General features: G+C 43.8%; 1 protein-coding gene across 1 annotated transcript in view; it reads right to left on the reverse strand.

The window, feature by feature from the left end:
- Positions 1 to 21,605, reverse strand: part of CDC37 (cell division cycle 37, HSP90 cochaperone) — a 42,082-nt gene that overhangs the window by 12,771 nt on the left and 7,706 nt on the right. The window contains exons 2-6 of the mRNA XM_040346416.1: positions 14,090 to 14,211; positions 11,388 to 11,663; positions 8,341 to 8,446; positions 6,888 to 7,003; positions 774 to 896 (exon numbers count right to left, since the gene is read on the reverse strand). Coding sequence (XP_040202350.1) covers positions 774 to 896; positions 6,888 to 7,003; positions 8,341 to 8,446; positions 11,388 to 11,663; positions 14,090 to 14,191 — 723 coding nt within the window. The 5' untranslated portion in view covers positions 14,192 to 14,211. The remainder of the gene's footprint in view (positions 1 to 773; positions 897 to 6,887; positions 7,004 to 8,340; positions 8,447 to 11,387; positions 11,664 to 14,089; positions 14,212 to 21,605) is intronic.

Consider the following 21,605-nt stretch of genomic DNA (forward strand, 5'->3'; position numbering starts at 1 on the left):
GACCATCCTGTCTCTTTGATAGACATAGTGGCCCAAAACTGCCAATGCAAGAGCATACTCAGGCACATCCCCCAAAGATCCCCCTAGAGAGCCTGCCGACGAACCAAGTCCCGCAGGCCCCCCTTCACTTACCTGCTCCATGCCGCAGGACTTTGCACAGCAAGAGGTCCAATCTTCCCCCATCTCCGTGGGGCGTCTAGACCTTCAGGCCCTGGGTTCCTATGAAGGATCCACTGTCCTGGGCCCATATAGCACCCTGGCAACAGAAACATTAGGCCCCCAAAGGTTTCTAAGTTCTGGGCCCAGAGTCCAGCTCTCTGTGACAGAAAGCATTATGGGCTATACCCCAATGGTTTGGGGTCCGGTTGCTGACCACTTTAGCACTGAGGCCTTTGGACAGAACCGGTTAGCCCACCTTAATCCCAAGGATGTGGAGGCAAGCTAAACCATGACCAACACCTAAGACACTGGCGTAAAAACTGAGGTACTCCTCCTATGGGAGGGGGTTATATAGGGAGGGGCACTTCCTGTTTGAGATTGCCAGTGTCCATCACCTGAAGGTACTCCATATAACCCACATAGTAATGAATATGCTGCTCTGTGTCCCGTGATGTACGAGAAAGAAAAGACTTTACTACCACTTTAAATGCTTTTAACAGATTGAATAAAGAAGATGCATTTTATTTGATAGTGGTGTGCGGTCATCTGACTTTTTTTTCTCTGTTGTACCAAGGTACCCATGGCTCAAGACATCTAATAATCCACGCTCTAACCTTAATCTTGGTGAAGAACTGGCGGAAGCAGGCTCTGGGATCCACCTTCAGGCTCTTCGCCAGTTCTAAAATGAACTGCATGACGATGGTCTGGTGAGCCACTTGTTCCATTAGGCTGTGTTTCTACAGCAAAAAAAAACACAGTTGTTATGCCATGAAGAGTCACATTCAACACATACAGAGGACCTGACAGCATCAATTAAAAACAAGTCAGATGTACAAGTAAATATATACAGAGTGTGTAACAAGAGTATATGAAGGTACCATCATCCACACAAATATTAAAGTGGTTGTAAAGGTAAAAGATTTTTTGCCTCAATGTATTCGCTCTACCTTAAAGTGTTAAGTCTAATTAAAAAAAAAAAAGAAAGAAAAAAAAAAAAAAAACTGCCAGCCACTCTGGCATATCACACTGTGCAAGTCATTTCTAAAAATGAGTTGTAAATACCTCTTCAGGTCGGTCACGTGACTCGCGGCCGCTTTACAGCTCCGGTACAAGGCTTCTGCGGCAGAGGCCGAGTGCGCCCTCTGAGGTCAGCCGGGGAGATCACGTGGCCTCCCGCAGAAGCCGTGTCTTGGAGATGTAAAGCGGCCGCGTTTTGAGAAATGACTTACATAGCATGGTATAACAGGCTCCAATAGAGGGGCTGGCAGTGACCATTTTAGTTTTTTTTTTTTTAATAATAGCAGCGAGGGGCGGAGACAGAGACACAGAGAGAGAGCTGACAGGCAAGGATGAGGGGAGAGCAGAGAGGATAGCTGCGTATGACTGAAGGACGCACTCCGACCACAGTGGTCAGGGCCAAGCAGCCCTGATTTTCGTGGTCAGTACAGACACAGGACACAGGAAGTGACAGGTTCAGGGAGTTTTTTTTTTTTTTTAACAGTTTAGAGGGGAGCATATTACACAGCACAAGCACTGTGCCATTTAATCGGCTTTAAGGGACCAGGATCCGTTTTTTTTTTTTTTGGGTTAACAAACACTTTAAAGGAAAAAAAAAACACTTTCAAAAAGTTGCTTCTTCCAGCCCCCCCTAAATACTCACCTAAGCCCAATCTCGATTCAGATCTGTTCCTGTCTGCAGCAGCTCTTCTCCCATATTTCTCTTCTCACAGGACACTGGGTAGCAGCAGGAGACACTGGCTCTTCCTGCTGTCAGTCCAGAAGAAAATCTGCTCCCTGTGAGGAGGGAGCGAGGGCAAGGCGGAGTCGCACTACATGTGTCTATAGACACACAGCCTAGAGACCACAAGAGCACCCCATAGCAAAAAGATTAACTATGGATGTACTCTGAGTACAGAGCAGGCAAGTATAACCATTTTGTTTAAAAAAAAAGAAATTAAAACCTTTACAATCACTTTAATCATAATGTGGCAAACTGATGTACTGCCACAGAACATGCTCACTTTGCTTCTGACAAACACTGCAAAATCTCTTCGGTCCCATTCACATGGACACCCTCTGTTCCATCTATAGAAGGGGATCCTAGACTAATGCCTGCTGGACTGGATCAGAACAAAAACAGACATCATAAATGGGACATCCGTGTCTGTTCCCTTTTTTACCTCCTTGTGACCCACATGATCCCCATTCACCAACATCTGGTTTGTGATGGTGCACAGCAGGGCAGTTAAGCATGCTTTCTAAGCTCAAACCTGCTCTAGTATTACAAGAAAAAGAACCAACACACTCAGGAATGAAAAAAATAAAAATACATTTAAATTCCCACACAAGATCATGGTAATAACCAGAAGATCATATACACATAGTCTAAATTACAATACATCAGTATTTCCAAACATCCAACCCACATTACACATCTTAAGGCTGGGTTCACATATATGCAAATTGGATGTGGGTTTCCCTGCATCGAATTCGCATGACAGGCGAGTGTGAAAGACTCTCAATGGAGCCAGTTCACACGGGTCCAGGGCTGCCGGGGAGCAGATTGCAGAGGGGTCCTGTGTGTGTTTGGGTTCGGTTCAGGTGCAAATTCAAGCAAAAATTGTAATCACACACAAACCAGTGAACAGACACAAACCCACAGCCACACACGTGAGCCCGGCCTTAAGTGTGACTGGGGGTTTAAGATGGCAATGTTGGCCATTCACACATTGATGCCTGCACTAAAAGGGTCACTTTAAGATAATGAAAAGAAGCCAGTAAACTGATGTGTTTTAACCCATTGGTTTGCTCAACCACAAAATGATAATACATTTTTATTCAAATCAATTCAAATATGGAGGAAAATTACCCCTTGATCAATTGTTTGCTAGTATAAATCAGAATCTTCCAACCCACTAAAAATGTGTATGGATAACATCACAGCTCTTTTTTTTATTTATTGAGTTTAAAGGCAAACTTGCATACAAAGTTCCTATAAGGTCCATGTACTCAAGCAAGCAATAAACAGTAATCAATAGATTATCATCACACACGTCTCTTGTGGTTATTAAATGTATAGTTACAAGGAGCTGTACAGGTATCCGAATTTCGAATCAGTGAAATACCGTATTTGCCGGCGTATAAGACTGGGCGTAAAAGACGACCTCCTAATTTTCCAACTAAAATGTTGGTTTTTGGGATATACTCACTGTATAAGACGACCCCCTTCCTACTAGTCATGCCTCGCCTCACTGTGCCATTACATGCCAGACTGTGCCACTGTTACATGCCTCATTGTGCAAACACTAGATAATCGGCACAAGTAAATACTATGAAAAGTGGCTATGAGCAGGGTTGCCATAGAAACGTTGGATTGAGAAGGAGGCTTCGTTAACAGTACAGGAAGTGCTCAATGTAAGGGCGGAAATACACTATGTGGACTAAAGTTTCTTTAAACAGTAAGTAATATGCAATTTGGGCTGGATTACAGTGGCTATAGATAATTACTTAATATAATGGACTAAATGAAAATAAGCATCAGAGTGGGAGAGTTTACTTCCTCTTTAAGTTGTATAATGCGGTCCTTAGGAGGACATTACTGAAGATTTATACGTGTTGCTGAATTTCGTTCAGTCAGCCTCCGTGAGCATAATGTCCAGTGAGATCCACTTTGACTGGGCAACCCGGAGTCTGTGGTATGGGCAGCATAATATGTGGAGATAAGTTTAGTGGAGTGGGATCTGGTTGTCTTAACATTTTCTCCAGTGAAGGCACTCCAATGTGATTATCCAGAGAACCAAATTGCACACGGACAGCATGTCGGAGTTGGTGGCAGTAGAACAGGTAAATGCGTGGTAGGTCAAAGTCTGCGCGCATTTGGTAAACCTCACAGCTCTAAGTTGTACAACACTGCAAGGCCTCATGCATACTTATGCGCACTGACAGTGTGCATTCAAGGACACGCACCCGCACAGATGTCAAGCTGGAACCAGCAGCTGTCGCATTCAAATATACATGAATGGGACGACCTGCACACAAATGCATGAAACACCTGTGTACCCTGTGAAGGCAAAGATATAAATATACTCATGTAAATGAGGCCAAAAAGCGCTTCCTTTATGTGAATCTACCAAAATGCGTCATGGGTGGTCCTGGTGACACCACCAAACTCCATAACTTCAGATGAATCAAAGGAGCTGGGCAGAAAAGTTGGCAGAACGTCCATTCAATAGCTGGCAGGAGAGATTTGTCCATCCACGCTGTTTAATGTGGATGGGGGAATCTATGGATTTCTCTCCTTCATACAATCTTTATGCATATGGCCAGTTTTAGTCTAGACCAAACTAACAACTACCACTTTACTTCTGGCATCAGAACGAGCCAAAATGAAGAAGGTGTAAAACACAACTAGAATTCTTCATGCTGTCTTATGCCCAGGAGAGCACAACCCGAGATCAGTGTGTACGAGGCACAGGCCAAAGGTTGCTAGCCGCTGTAGAGAACATCGGCTCCTTGTATTCATTACAGTGCCAGAATAATAGAAGAGCTAATAGATGGAAATTACCCATCAATCAAGTATAGTCACAGTCAAATAAAGATAGAAATCCCACAGGGGACTCAATTTGACAAAAGAACAATTAGGAACGTTTAATTATTCATTAAAGCTGTGTGATTACCTGAATTACAAGATCAAATGGCAACTTCAGCGCTACATATACCAGGGATCTGCCCATATTATAGTACAGAAAAAAAAATGTGTGTACCAATCACCCATCACATTATGGCCACTAAAAGGTGAAAAAACCCCAATCATCTCATTACAATGGAACCCAAAAGTGGGAGGAATAAATCAGCAAGTGAACATGTCCCTGAAGTTGATGAGTCGAAAGCAGAAAAAAATTGGCAAGTGTAAAGATTTGCTTGACATTGACAAGGACCAAATTGTAAATGGCATGATGATTGGGTAAAAGCATCTCCAACGACCCAACAAAAGTGGGCCAAGGAAGGAAAACCGGCAACAGGATCAACAGAGGCCAAGGCTCATTGATGCACGTGGGGAGGGAAGGCTTGTCTGTGTCGTCCAATCCAAAAGAAGAGCTTTTGTAGCTCAAATTTCTGAAAAAGTTAATGCTGGTTCTGATAGAAAGGTGTCAGAACACACAGTGCATCCCACTTTGATGTGTATGGGGCCCACGTAGCCGCAGACCGGTCATGGTGCCCAAGCTAACCATGTCCACAGCCATAAACACCTCCAATGGGAACGTGAAAAGAACTGAAACATGGGGCAATAGAAGGAGGCAGCTTCAAGGTGTTGACTTGGCCTAAAAATTCTCCAGATCTTTATCCATTTATAAATCTGTAGGATGTGCTGGAAAAACTAAATCCAATCCATTAGGCCCCCACCTCACAACAGGACTTAAAGGATCTGCTACCAACGGCTCTGATTTGCAGAAAGTAATATCGGTGCTGTGCAAAATAATTTCTAGGCTGCTTACACCAAAAAGCAGTATATCTGTGCTTCAGTGATAATATATATTAAAAAAAATAGTGAATTGCCTCAAAAAGCAAAAAAAAAAAAAACGAAGCATAAATGAGTAATGCAATAAAGTCCAAATATTAAAGTTGAAATTCCAAATTTGATGTCCAATATAGTGCAGGGACTGACAAATTTGCTTGGAATCTAGGATCCAGGAATGCGCCCCGTCCCGGCAAGCTCGCGTGCAGAAGCGAACGCATACGTGAGTAGCATATAAAAATGGGTGTTCAAACCACACGTGAGGCATCGCCGCGATTGGTAGAGCGAGAGCAATAATTCTAACCCTAGACCTCCTCTGTAACTCAAAAACATGCAACCTGTAGAATTTTTTAAACGTCGCCTATGGAGATTTTAAAGGGTAAAAGTTTGTCACCATTCCACGAGCGGACGCAATTTTGAAGCGTGACATGTTGGGTATCAATTTACTCGGCGTAGCATTATCGTTCACAATTTAAAAAATAAAATAAAAAAAAGAATTGGGCTAACGTAAAGTTAACCCAATTCTTTTTTTTTTTATTTATTATTTTTTTATTTAAAAAAAGTATATTTTTTCTCAAAAAAAGTGCGCTTGTAAGACCACTGCTCAAATACGGTGTGACAGAAAGTATTGCAACAACCGCCATTTTATTCTCTAGGGTGTTAGAATAAAAAAATGTTTACAGGTACCTGCTTCCACTTCCGGTCAGATCGCTGTTGCAACATTCAGCCCCCCCTCCTCCCCGCTGCCTTTTGGGACACATCACAGGTCCCAGAAGACTGCAGGACCATTCACGACTTGCACATGCAAGTTGCCCGTTTCCCTTACCCAAGATGCCTACACACCTGCTTGTGGTTCTCTCGCTATGAATAAGCACTTTTGAAAGTGAGAAACACATCAGCTCCTGTATTCCGTTGTTTGCTGTGGCTTGCATTTTTATTGATTATTTCCTCTTTTTATTAAAGGCATTGATTTTGAGTGCGGCTGTCTAGAGGTTTCTCCTCACCCAAATGCCTACACCTGCACCCAAAGCAAATTGAAGAATCGGCTTGGGTGAGGACATCACTGGATCCCTGGACAGGCAAGTGCCCTTATATTAAAAGTTGCCAGCTAAAGTATTTGTAGCTGCCGACTTTGTTTTTTGGGGGGAGACTGGAGCTCCCCTTTTAAAGGAACACTGTAGGGATGAGTTTACTCTTACAGCAGATTCCTCACCTCTTCCACCTCCAGGTCAATGCACCAGATGACCAGATAATTGGCTGTTTCTTCACACACCAAGTGGGAATTATCAGATAAGTATTTCTGGCTGTCATCCCAGCGACGCAGCATTCCTATTGGACCAAAATAGAGAATATAAAATTGAGCAAAATGCATCAGTACCACCCACAGCATCCTTCACAGCCAAAGTGCTTATTTTATTGCGTGCCCCTAGAACAGTGGTCTCCAAACTGCGGCCCCTTTGCTTGCCTTCATCCCTCCCACCGATACGAGACCCTATTCTGCCATCTGACACCAACAATGGAGCACCATTTCTCCCACTGACACCACTAATGGGGCACGATTCCTCCCTATGATACAAACGATGGGGCACTATTCCTCCCCATAATACCAGATGTTTACTCCCACTGATACCAGAAAAATTTCCACTCCCGCTGGCCAAAGTCTGGCCCTCCAAGAATCTGAAGGACAATAAAACTGGCCATTTTTTTAGAATGTTTGGAGACCCCTGCCCTAGAAATTAGCATTAGGCCCTATACAATCTGCAGATTTTTGTCTTCAGATTTACCAAAACCATGTAATAGGAGGTCAAACCTTAAAGCGGGAGTTCACCCATTTATTTATTGTTTGATCTTTTCCCCTTAGATTCCTGCTCGTTTTGTCTAGGGGAATCGGCTAATTGTTTTAAAATATGATCCGTACTTACCGTTTTCGAGATGCATCTTCTCCGTCGGCTTCCGGGTAAGGGTCTTCAGGAGCGGGCGTTCCTTCTTGATTGACAGTCTTCCGAGAGGCTTCCGACGGTCGCATCCATCGCGTCACTATTAGCCGAAAGAAGCCGAATGTCGGTGCGGCTCTATACTGCGCACCGACGTTCGGCTTCTTTTCGGAAAATCGTGACGTGATGGATGCGACCGTGGGAAGCCTCTCGGAAGACTGTCAATCAACATAGGAACGCCCAGTCCCGCAGCCCATACCCGGAAGCGACGGAGAAGATGCATCTCGTAAACGGTAAGTACGGCTCATATTTTAAAACATCTAGCCGATTCCCCTAGACAAAACGAGCATCCATCTAAGGGGAAAAAGTAATATATACGGGTGAACCTCAGCTTTAAGAGTTTCAATTTGTATGAAATCAGGTAGGCCCTTGCACTACATATTTTTGGTAAATCTGAAGACAAAAATCTGCAGAAAATCTAATAGTGTGTATGGGGTCGAAGAGTATGAGGGACACAAACATTATTCTGGACCAAAAAAAAAAAAATGTTTCTCAGTATAATCAGATTGAATGACTAAAACAAGATTTGAAAAATTCCAAAAAGGAGGTCATGTGGAGTTTGGTGTCCCAGGCAACCTCAGCTCAACTGGATTGACAAGCTAGGCATGTAGAAGATGAACCTCTCCACTGCCACAAGCACTGAACACAAGACAAGAGGGAAGTCCTACTTACCAAAATGTTTCAACTGCTTGACATTCTTTTCCACAAAGGTTTTGTGTTTTTGCTCCTTCTCTTCTTCCGACACTTCGCTATTTTCTGGTTTTGTATTAAACACGCTCTAGAGAAAGAGAAACAGATGTTTATAAAGAAAAGAAAAAACTGCGGGTTTAAAGTAGGCTGTCCTATGCTGGCCATAGACAGACATTTATTTTTCGTTCAGCCAGATATCCCCTGCCGAGACACTGTATTCTGACAGCAGGACTTACATTTGTCTGATTACACTGATAAGCGGCTGCAGTCAAAGCTGCGACAAAAAATATTTCAGTATTTCCCTTCAACACAAGTCGATCAAACGACTGACTTGTGTCAAACGGGGATGGCTACACACCGATTAAAATTCAGCCAGTCCGTGCTGAACCAGCCAATTTCTGGTCTATGTCCTGGTAAGTTCACCTTAGTATGAAAATTTACCATGCAAAACCTCAGAATCTTCTCCTGTGTGCTTCTTTTGTGGCCATCTTCATTGGTCGACACGGGATGATGTCACTCCAATGTATGCGCAGGAGCTAGTCATTTCAGCACACAGGGATTGGGTCGCCCGCTGTAGGCAGAGCTGTGCATGCAGAGTTTAGTTTACATTAAGGGGATTGCAGGCAGTGAGATGTAGTTTATTGCAGAAGGAAGATTGCATGTCTCTTCTGCAATAAGAAGCCTGCTTGCTCACAGTATGTAACAGCAGAACTGTAGTTCCGCTTTAAAGTGACACTAAAGATTCACATAAAAAAAAAAAAACAACACACAAAACAACCATGTCATACTTACCTACACTGTGCAGCACGTCATATAACCCCCCTTAGGAGAAGCAATCTCCCAGGGGGGTTACCTTGCGGGCACGCTCCCGTGTCCAGCATTCGGTGTCCATAGCCGCCGAATGCAGGTCTCGTCCCCGCCCCACCAGTGCCCACGTCATTGGATTTGATTGACATTAGCGGGAGCCAATGGCTGCGCTGCCATCAATCTATCCAATCAAGAGCCGAGAACCCCGGGCAGAGAGACTCAGCGTGGGACATTCCAGGGCTCAGGTAAATAAAACAGGGGGGGGGGTCAGTAACTGACAGAAGTTTTTTCACCTTAAAACATAGGATGCAGGTTTTGGAGAAGTTAAGGCCTGGCTTGCAATTTTTTCATCTGTTTAGCTCTAATGCCCTTTAACGTGACCACTTTTGCTGCTACAGTAATCACATGACCAACCAAAAGGTATATAATGAAGGGTGCAGCCCAATGCCCTCAATCAGCTGCTGAACACCACTGACTGCATTTTCAGCCAATCATTTTCTAACCAGGTCTGACTTGTTTTGAATGAATGTCTGTTGAGCGAGGGACACTCACAGATTGAATTTCTACACAGTAAAAAAAAAATTATTGAACAAAGCATAGTTGTTATTACAAGAAGGAGATCATGTGCACTCCAGTATGACATCATTTATTTAGATTGACATACACCATAGAAGAATTCAGGGTAGAACGACCCATTCTCAGAAGTTAAATATACACGTATATGCCAAGTCAGATATAAAACACCTCTACTGTCCCTAAACATTTTCAAAGAACCATGACTACACAAATCCGGCCAATCAGTAAGCAATCCAGAATAAGATCAACCGGTACCAGTCCCGACGCATAGTTTGTCAAATTTACCAAAATCACCTCTGCTGAAAGACATATTTTTCTAGCCAAAGGGTTTCTCCTATTTGTGCTATGCATTTCCTCAGTGTGGGAGGCATTATGAAGTTTTACATTTTCCTATGAAAATGAGAAGTACCGAAAAAAAAAAGGCATTTTGGCCCTACTTAGTCTATGGATCACAGTTAGTTCTGCACTCCTGTACCCATTATCAGCCATCCCTGTGCTAAAGTCTGCTGTTGGCCGACATCACACAGCTGGCCCAGGCGCTGGATCGATCCCGACTTTACAGTTGGGATCTACCGAGATGCCTGTACAGGCAGCTGACTCGGCTTCAAAGCGATCCGCTGGGTGACTGAGTAAGCCCCTCCCGACCCCTCTACAGTCTGGCGTTCCAGTAAGCGCTGGATGAACAGAGCAGAAAGCCAGTCGTGGTGAGAACTGAGAGATCAGCTGTGTTTGATCGCTCAGTTCTCAGTGCAGAACCAGCGAGGGACAGACACTTGTCCTTTTTGTTGGCCGTAAAGTGAACAACAACACCAAGTTCACTATATGGACCCCATATGTATTGCTCACATCCCCCCTTAAAGCGGGGGTCCCGCCAATTATTTTTTAAAAGCCAGCAGCTACAAATACTGCAGCTGGACACTTACCTGTCCAGCGTGCCCGTGATGTCGGCAGCCAAAGGCCGAGCAATCGCTAGTCCCTCGGCTGCACCCGCCGCCATCCTAGGTGAGGGAATCGGGAAGTGAAGCGCTGCGGCTTTACTGCATGGTTCCCTACTGCGCATGCACGAGTGGCGCGGTTCGCCGTCACTGGTCCCCGCTCTCTCCTGGGAACAGAAGACAGCGGGGCGTGCGGGTAGGGGCGTGACTGCCGCAGAGTGTATTCCCGCAAGTGGGTGAAAAATACCTGCCCCCTGAAAGGTGCCGAATGTGACACCGGAGGGGGAAAGGATTCCGAAAAGCAGAAGTTGCATTTTTGGGTGGAACTCCGCTATAATCTCCTCTACAAGAGTGAATAAACTCAGTTCCTCCAATCTTTCCTCATAGCTGAGCTCCTCCATTCCTCTCATCAGTTTGGTTGCCCTTCTCTGCACTTTCTCCAGTTCCCCGATATCCTTTTTGAGAAATGGGGCCCAAAACTGAACGGCATATTCCAGATGAGGTCTTACTAATGATTTGTACTGTGTTGTGGTGTGATTTTAGCCTATTCAAAATAAATGGGCCAAAACGGCACTGCACTGAACCACATGTGAATCTCACAGGAACGCACAGCGTGTTCATGTGCGGGGCATGGTGTGAACTGGCCCTTAAAGAGAAAAATACATTCTTGAGTCCCCAGTGCCCTGTAAAATCGGTGATGCAATACCATACCTTGCTAAAGCCTTCTTTGCTCAGTGTGTCCACATTCCATGGCAAAGTCTTTTCCTTCTTCTTCAGCTCATCCTCCTTATTCTTCCACTTCTTCTCCTCTTTCTTCAGTTGATCCAGCTCCTGCTGCAGTCTCTTTGCCTCAGACTTTGCAGATTCTTGGACCTCCATCTCCTTTAGTTTCTTCTGACAATCCAGTAATTTTTTCTTGCATTCATTTGCCCCTTTCTCCAGATCTTCCTTCTCTTTGTCAATCTGCTCCATCCTTTCCACACGGGCCTAAAAAATATTAGGAACTTTAGTAAAGAACGTGGCAAGCTTGCAGAACCTTTCCAGGCATAATTCATATACTACAATCTTGCCCTCCCCAGGGGCATTTATGTAACTTTCCTGTACAGCTCCACCACTCAACTGTTCAGCCACCGGATGTAAAGAAGAAGGGAAAAAAAATAAGATAAAAGTTTTTTGGGATCTGTTACACCCCAGGTCTGTTCTTCTCACACGTCAGATGTACATTGTACCAAGTATTGTTACGTGTTCTTTTATGTCTCACATCGGTTGCATTATTTGTATGTTACCTCCCTGACTCTTCCATACCAATAAACAATTTGAAAAAAAAAAAAAAAAAAAAAAAAAAAAAATTTTCAGGTATGCGACAACGCTGGTGATTAGCCCAGCACTATCATATGAGATCAGGAAGACTCTTCGTCCCTGCGTAAGCTACAGTGCCTTGAAAAAAGTATTCATACCCCTTGAAATTTTCCACATTTTGTCATGTTACAACCAAAAACCTAAATGTATTTTATTGGGATTTTATGTGATAGACCAACACAAAGTGATACATAAATGTGAAGTGGAAAGAAAATTATAAATGGTTTTCCATTTTTTTTACAAATAAATACAGTGGAACCTTGGATTACAAGCATAATCCGTTCCAGGAGAATTCTCGTGATCCAAAGCACTCGCAAATCAAAGTGAGTTTCCCCACAAAAGTCAATGGAAACTAAAATAATTTGTTCTGCATTGACTTCAATGGCATGCAATACCGCATGTGACCAGAGGTGGGGGGGGGGGGCACCGGAGAGCCTCAGAAATGATCGGGGATAGCTTGGCTGACCTCAGAAACAGAGTATTTCCGAACGGGTCCAATCAGCTCTGCTCCAGGGCACCCCCTGCAACTCAGGCCAAATGCGGTACTGCGCACCCCATTAGCTTGAATTCTGCTCGTATTGCGAGACAACACTCGGCCAAGGAACACACCACACAGGTCAGGGATAAAGTTGGAGAAGTTTAAAGCAGGGTTACATCATATAAAAAATATATATATATATATATATATATATATATATATATATATATATATATATATATATATATATATATATATATATATATATATATATATATATATATATATATACATACATCTCACAGAGTTCAATCCATCATCCGAAAATGGAAAGCGTATGACACAACTGCAAACCTACCAAGACATGGCCGTCCACCTAAACTGACAGGCTGAGAAAGGAGAACAGTAATCAGAGAAGCAGTCATGAGGCCCATGGAAACTCTGGAGGAGCTGCAGAGATCCACAGATCAGGTGGGAGAATCTGTCCACAGGACAACTATTAGTCATGCACTCCATAAATCTGCCCTTTATGGAAGAGTGGCAAGAAGAAAGCCATAAGAAGTCCTGTTCACAGTTTGCGAGGAGCCATGTGGGGGACACAGCAAACATGTGGAAGAAGGTGCTCTGGTCAGATGAGACCAAAATTTTACTTTTTGGCCTAAAAGCAAAACACTATGTGGCGGAAAACTAACACTGCACATCACCCTGAACACACCATCCCCACTGTGAAACATGGTGGTGGCAGCATAATGTTGTGGGAATGCTTTTCTTCAGCAGGGACAGGGAAGCTGGTCAGACTTGATGGGAAGATGGATGGAGCCAAATACAGGGCAATCTTAGAAGAAAACCTGTTGGAGTCGGCAAAAGACTCAAAACTGGGGCAGGGGTTCTCCTTCCAGCAGGTCAACGACTCTAAACATACAGCCAGAGCTACAATGGAATGGTTTAGATCAAAGCATATTCATGTGTTAGAACGGTCCAGTCAAAGTTCAGACCTAAATCCAATTGAGAATCTGTGGCAAGACTTGAAAATTGCTGTTCACAGACGCTCTCTATCCAATCTGACAGAGATTAAGCTATTTTGCAAAGAAGAATGGGCAAAAATGTCCCTCTAGATGTGCAAAGTTGGTAGAGACATCCCCAAAAAGACTTGCAGCTGTAATTGTAGAGAAAGGTGGTTCCTCAAAATATTGATATAGGGGAGCTAAATACAAATCTACCCCCCACTTTCACATTTATTTGTATAAAATTTGGAAAACCATTTAGAAATTTCCTCTCACTTCCCAATTATGAGCCACTTTGTGTTGGTCTATCACATAAAACCCCAATAAAATACATTTATGTTTTTGGAATATTTCAAGGAGTATGAATACTTTTTCAAGGCACTGTATGACTTGAGAGTTGGAGCCTTCTCAGGGCTATAAAAGGCAGGGGTGGGGGGGCTTTAGAGTAAACCTTTGTAACATTAATTTTTCAATGCATTCAATCTTTTCTTTATTCGTATTGAAAGTTTACAATTACAATGTACAATTGCACATAACAGTTCCGCTTCTACATCTACAATGTTTTCTCTCACCTGGTGGCGCCACCTGAACAAGCTAGCTGTATCAATGTTGGGATGGGTGTCGTCCTCATCGTCGGACACTTCAATGTGATCCCACACGCTGTAGTCAACCATTGTGCAAGTATGTGAGGTAACTGCAGAGACAGGAAAACAATGATTAAACAATGGATCACAGGAAGCTACGGAAATAAAATACATAAGATCAAAAGGGTAGGCTTTTTTTTTTTTTTTTTCTCTTTATACCACCTCAGCTTTTTACCAATTTCTAGAGACCCGCTCATGATTTGATGCTTCTTACGTCTCTATCTGAGGTTTGCATCATGTGTGGTATGTATTCTATACATTGTCTTTCTCTTTTTTTTTTTTTTTTTTTTTTATATTTCTTAAATATATAAATTTGTGTACATCTCAATATAGATACCGACCACCTGTGTGGGCGTCCGGGTCATGACCCCGCTGTTTTTCCCCCTGCGCCCCATATTGGCTGGTCGAAACTAGATTGGCCTATAACAAGAAGACACTTTTATGTATATTTTTTTTTTTTTTTTTAATTATGCCCACCCTCCCTACCCCTCATGGCTCCCAGGAATCACCCGTTTGTCCCATAGTAAAAAAAAACAGAAAACAAGCCGAACAAGAAAGAAACAGGAAGAGGACTTAGCCTCAGCTTTTCGGCTGAAGATAAACCAGGGAAAGGAATAATAAAGTTAGGAAACGGCCAAAGAGAGCAAAAGATATATGTATCCCTCTTTAGAGTGACAGAGGGAGGGATGACCATATTTGCACGACCCTTACATATATCTAGTATCAATCAAACCCTAACTCTTTCTGCGTAGCTCCATGTTTTTTTATATTCCTTCCATTTACCCCATTTCTCCCTATGTTCACTATTTTTCTCTAAATACCTATCCTTTAGCTCTTCTAATCTATACGTTTCCTCCACCGCATCTATCCAACTCCAGATATGTGGGCTTTCCGTCTCCTGCCACTTCTTAGGTATTAGTCTCTTGGCTGCATTTAAAAGGTGGGGGAGTAGGGACTGCTTGTATTTTTTTACACCCTCTTGGCTGCCATGAAAGAGGACGACCCACGGGTCTTTCTTGATCTCCTCTCCCGTGATAATCTTTATTTGGCTCAGTATTGTGTCCCAATACGTTTGGATTTTAGGACATAGCCACCATAAATGGGCCATCGTACCTCTTTCTGGGCAGCCCCTCCAGCAGTTTGCGGTCTGACCTGCTTTAAATTTATTTGCTTTGTCCGGGGTGATATACCATCCCGAGAGGCACTTATAATTTGCTTCGGCTGTTCGTATATCTATTGCAGATGAGTGGGTTAATTGAGTGATCCTCTGAACAGTGTTAGTCCCCCTCGTGACCCCTAACTCTCTTTCCCATTTATCTATAAAGGGTGCTTCACCCTGAGTTCCTAACCTAACCAATAACCCATACAATTTGGTGATTGTGCCCTTAGAGTTCTTAAATTTGCAAATTTTTTCGAGTGAAGTCAGCTCCCCCTCCGTCCGTAGAGGGCGGGGGAGGTGCCGCACAAAGTGAGTCAACTGGAGATAATGCCACCCATCCAGATTCCAATAGTCCGTTTTGGCCTTCAAATCTTCATAGGTCATTATCTCACCATTTTTAATAATATCCCCTAAGTGCACTGTGTCTCTCCTAATCCAGTTTCCTCCTATCTTTTTTTCCCCAGGTGGGAAATAAGGATTTTCTTTTAGATTCATTAAAGGGGAGTTAAATTTACCTTCTAATTGTGCCTGCGTCCTGTCCCACATTCTTAAAGTGTCCCGTGTTATATCGTGTGTTTTGTGATCTAGTGCTCTGTGTTGTGCAGGGATCCAGATGATGTTATTCAAATAATTATTTGTCAGCGCTTTCTCAATTTGCACCCACCTTTTATCTGTCCTGTCCCGAGCCCACTCTACCGCACGTGATAAGACAGCCGCCTTATAATAACTTTTGATATCCGGTACGGCCAGACCGCCGAGTGGCTTGCCCTGTTTTATTATGGAGAGGGATATTCTATGCTTTTTATTTTTCCAAACGTAATTTAGTAATAAGGTATTAAGGATTCTCAAAAATTGCTGAGGGAGAGCAATTGGGACTAATAAGAATTTATAGAGGATTTTAGGAACTACTACCATCTTCAACATGTTAATGCGTCCAATCCATGATATGGGTTTATTGATCGTTCTTTTTAGTTCACTCTTGATCTCGTTTAATAGGGGAATATAGTTTATTTTATACATCTTCTGTATTGTGTTGGCAAGTTTTATACCTAGATACTTAAGTTCTTTAGTCCATGGGAACTCGCATACTTCCTTGACTAAATGTACCTCCCTTTTATTTAAGTTAATGTTCAGAATTTCAGATTTGGTTACGTTAATTTTAAAGTTGGAGATGGCGCCGTATTGTTGCAGCACTCTGGAAAGCTTGGGGATAGATTTGACTGGGTTAGTTACATAAAATAGTATGTCATCGGCAAAGGCCGATAGTTTGTGTTCCTCCCCTTCTACTCTCACTCCATTGATGTCTGGGTCATTACGAATAGTAGCCAATAGCGGCTCTAGGGATAGAATAAAGAGGAGGGGAGACAATGGGCACCCCTGTCTCGTCCCGTTTTTCATCTCGAAAGGTTCCGATAATATGCCATTAATTTTTATTTGCGCAGTAGGGAAGTGGTATAATGTTTTAATCCAGCGGGACATCCTGCTTCCTATTCCCATGGCAGTGAGGGTTTCCATCATGAGCCCCCAGTCTACCCTGTCGAATGCTTTTTCAGCATCAACTGACAGGAATAGACCTGGGGGCTCGTTCTGCCTTATAGTCTGGAGCAGAAGAATTGCCCTTAGGCTGTTATCTTTGCCCTCTCTGTTAGGCACAAAGCCTACCTGGTCGGGGTGCACCAATAGGTGCATGACCCCTTTCAGGCGGCCCGCCAGAATTTTTGCAAAAATTTTGATGTCTGTGTTTAACAGAGAGATAGGCCTGTATCCCGAACAGAGAGAGCTATCCTTGCCTTCCTTCAAGATTATTGCAACCACAGCTGCTATAGCTCCGCTGCTCGTTTCAAATTCCGATCCCAATCCATTAAAATACTTACACAGCCTCGGTATCAGGATGTTACTAAATCTCTTATAATAAAAGGTGGAAAACCCGTCCGGACCCGGGCTCTTTCCACCAGTGGTGGAATTTATGGCCCTTTTTATTTCTTCCTCGGTTATGGGGCGATCCATGGTCAAGCTTTCCACCTCCTCTAATCTGGGAAGTCCTGCATTATCAAGAAACTCTCGGGTCTTCTCCTCCCTTTCCCCTACCTGCCGACCTGGGTGTTTTATTGTATATAGGTCCTCGTAATATTTTTTGAATGTGTCCGCGATTTCGCAGGTTGCGTGAACCAATTTCCCGTCTTTACCTTTAATTTTCTCAATATAATTCCTAGCTTTCTTTTTTTGAGCCATTTTAGCTAAAAGTTTGCTTGGTTTGTTTCCCCATATGTACCTCTCTTTGGAAATGCAGTTAAGTTTATACCTTGCTTCTTGTTCCATGATCTCCTTGAGTGCGTCTCTTTTTAGAACTAAATTTTGGTAAGTCACTTTTGATCTCAGCGCTTTGTGTTCGTGTTCCAGAGTCTCTATCTCTTTCCTCAGAGTGATAGCTTTGCTTTTTCTCTCTTTTTTTTTTCTTGCGCCCTCAGCAATTAAGATCCCTCTAATAAAGGCTTTGTGCGTCTCCCAGAGGGTTGCGCTGGTAATCCCCTCTGTGTCATTCGTGAGGAAGAATTGTTTTAATTCAGCCTCCACCCTACTTCCCCCTCCTTCATCGTGGATCAGGCTATCATCCAGGCGCCACGTCGGCCGCTGTCTCCTTTGTGTGGTTAATGAAATTTTCATAGAGACAGGAGCATGGTCCGATACAGTCATAATTCCAATTTCTGTCTCCGTAATAACGTCAATCAACCTGTGGTCCGCCAGGATGTAGTCGATCCTGGAGTACGTTCCGTGGGGGGGGGAGAAAAATGTGTAGTCATGTTCATTTGGATGGTTAATCCGCCAGATATCTACTAGTTGACATTCCTGGAGCTTGTGTTTGATTCTCTGTAGATGTGCATTTTTTGTCTCCCTCCCACGGAACGTACTATCTTCTGTTGGATTCAAAACAAAGTTTAAATCGCCCATCAGGATTATAAATCCCTCGGCAAAGTTGTTCAATTTCCCCAGAGTTTTATTTAGATATTGGGTTGGGTGTGCATTAGGGGCGTATATATTGGCTAAGGTGTAAATAATATTTTCAATCCTTATTTTGAGAAACAAGAATCTCCCATCTGGGTCAGTCATCCTTGCCTCCAAGGTAAACCCGAACCCTCTTGTAAACCCAATTGCAACTCCCCTTGCGCGTTTTGAGATGGAGTCACTGTAGAACCAATTAGGGTATGCCGGGGAGTAAAGCTTGATGTTAGCATCCAGGGTCAAGTGAGATTCTTGAATAAACACTACATCCGCTCTTAGTTGTTCAATCTCAGCTAAGACCTTTAGTCTTTTACCTACTGAGTTTAATCCCTTTACATTATAGGATAAAAATTTTACATCTGTCATTTCCAATAACTAAGTCCCCTCCTTGAACAAATGAGACTTTTCAGGATGATCCCTGGGAGCCATAATCCCCTTCCCACCCCCCTCCCCCCCCTACCCAGGCCAAATCATCGCCCCTGAACCGTAGGGATTCTTGGTATCCCCTACCCATCGGTTCTTGTGAATGAGGTGTGACACCCCACGCCCCTCCCTCCTGTTCTCACAGGACTAGATCTTATGTGGGAGGGGTTACGGATCTGCCCTCCTTTTGCCCTTCTTTATTCACCCCCCAACCCTCCCTCCCTCCCCCCCCCATCCCGTCGAGTCGCCATGCTCACAGCCGCCGCTATGGGCGGGCTGTTAACTAACCACTATTCAACCCATCCTGGTAGTTCTATGACCGGCATGTCCAATTTACGACAGAATCCTGCAAGTTCCTCAGGAAATATTAATTTAGCTGACACTCCCTCTTTGTGACCTATCAAGCAGGCCGGAAAGCCCCATTGGTAGTTTATGTTAAGTTGGCGCATCTGTTCCAAGAGAGGTTTTAGGTGTCTTCTTCTGGCCAGGGTTTCCCAGGCCAGATCCGTGAAGATCTGGATCTCCCTGCCATCATAGGATAAGGGAGGTTTTCTTCTCAATTTTGTCCAAATTCTCTCTTTGTCTTCAAAATGTCTAAACCTCACAATTATGTCCCTGTGCCAATTCCCTCCTCCCTCCTTCCTTCTCCCCACACGATGGACCCGTTCTATTTTGAGGGGACCTTCCGAGGCATTATCAAGGAGGGGGAGGAACAAATCATCGAGAATTTTCCTCAAGTCTTCGCCCTTCTCCTCCTTAACAGAGCGCAATCTTAGATTTTGCCTTCTATTGCGGTTCTCTTGATCCTCGAGACGATATTGCAGCCATCTCTGATTTTGTTTCATGGCCAGATGTTGAATTTTCAATTCATTTAAATCCCGGTCCTGTTGTTCTATTTTTTTCTCGGCTTCCTCTACCCGTTCCAAAATGTGAAATAAGTCCGTTCTCAATGTACTGATTTCCTCTTTTATAACGTTCTCCAATCCCTTTAACATTGCCGCCATTTCACCCGTGGTTGGAATGTGAGAGTCAAAGCTATGTTCTTCCACTTGGCTAACTACATGCTCCAACTCTGTTAAGGTGTCTGCTATTGGGGTTGTTTCCCCCCCTCCTCCCTTTTTGTTTACCCCCGTTTTTTCTGTTTTTTTAATTGGGCCTGGGCTCTTTGAGCTCCCGCCCGATGTCATGTAGTGTCTAATCGTAGTGAGGGAGGGGATATCCTTTGGGGCTTTCGAAGCAGCCCCCCTTGTTGATTTATTCATTATATGTTTCTTTGTCGCTCTAATACGTTTCCCCAGTTTGAGCAGTAAGTGAGGGGCCTAGCACCACCCTCCCTTTTTTTCAAAACAGCGCAGTTTTTGTTGCTCACTGAGGCATGAGTTCCTAAGGGTAAGAGAGGTTGGTTTTTTTTTTTTTTTCTGCCCAATGGGCCAGGCCGAACCCGGGGGGTAAAACTTTGCAGGTGCCTCTGCTGATGCCTCCGTTCAGCCCCCCCGTATTTTGGCAGCCCCTTACAAGGGTGGGAACAGAAGTCTCTTGAGAAACTGACACGTTTGCACCTAGCACCCGCGTGTTTTTTTTTTTTTTTTTTGGTTAATAGTCAGCCTTATTATTTATAGTTGAGACAGTTTACATAGAGTCCCCTGATGTTCGCACCCATACTCCAGGGCAACTCCCCTTACCAAATTAATTATGGTTTGCGGGGTTAGGTAATGTCTCTGGGATGACATATACTCTTCCGCACTCCCACCCAAATCGATATCCACAATGTTTAAGCTGAGGCCCCATAAGCCTATGGGCTATATATACCTGAGTTCACGTATAATTAAATATGAGGTGAAAAAACAGTGAAAATACTGGTGCGGTACAACGTTCCTGCTAATGCCCCTGTTATGCTATGCAAAATATAAGCAGTTACTCAGTTCATCCTTATTATTAATTACTTCCACACATTGGCAATATGCAGATACAGGGGCACTGGGAATAAAGTTAATTCACAGCGTTGTTAATACCTGTCCCCAGCCTTCAGGGCATTGGTCCTTGCTCCATGGATTTCACTGATCTGGTCTTATGGGGAGAGATAGAAAAAAACAGGATCCATATTACCTTTTGGTTTCCCGTCCAATAGGGTGATCTGTACTCACTACCGACAAGTGGGGGGGGGGGATGGGCAGCAGGCAGGAGTGCTGCAAGTGGAAGCTTTCTGTATGCAACCCGTCCCGTGCCTTATCTGTTGTCTCCCGGGGAGGCACGGGGGGGCCGGAGAGTGCGGGCTATCGGATGGCGGCGGAAGCTGGTCTTTTCTGCTGTAGGAGGGCTAGCCCCGCGGTGAGTTCCCTCACTGCAGCGCGATCGCTGCCACTGGAGCACCGCCGGGTCTAGGTCCCTCCATCCTCCTCCGGGTCAGATCCGTACATGGGCCGCCGCTCCCTCAGACGTGCGTGCTTCACGCGCACCACGTCATGCCGCCAAAAGGGTAGGCTTTTAAACACAGAGGCTGCACTTGCTGACCCCCTTCTAAATGAGATGAAATTAAATGTTGTTTTTTTTTTTTTTGCTAAACAAAGAAAGACCAAAAATGTAGAATAAATAAATAAATAAAAACACCAAACCTTTTTTTCTTAGTTTTTGTAATAGTTTTTCAAATAAGTAGTTTTTCTCCTTCACTGATGTGTGCTAAGGAGGCTACACTGATGGGCACTGACAGGTTGCACTGATGATCAGTGCCCTGATTGGCAGTGGAAATGTGCCCTATCAGAATTGGCAGCTACCGGATCTCCTTTCATCATGCTGTGACAGCGCTGAAAAAAAAAGGAATGAAAATACCGGCAAATTTTTATTTTTCCATGTGATCAGTTGTGA

Source organism: Rana temporaria, chromosome 3 (genome assembly GCF_905171775.1).
Source record: "Rana temporaria chromosome 3, aRanTem1.1, whole genome shotgun sequence".
Taxonomy (NCBI): domain Eukaryota; kingdom Metazoa; phylum Chordata; class Amphibia; order Anura; family Ranidae; genus Rana; species Rana temporaria.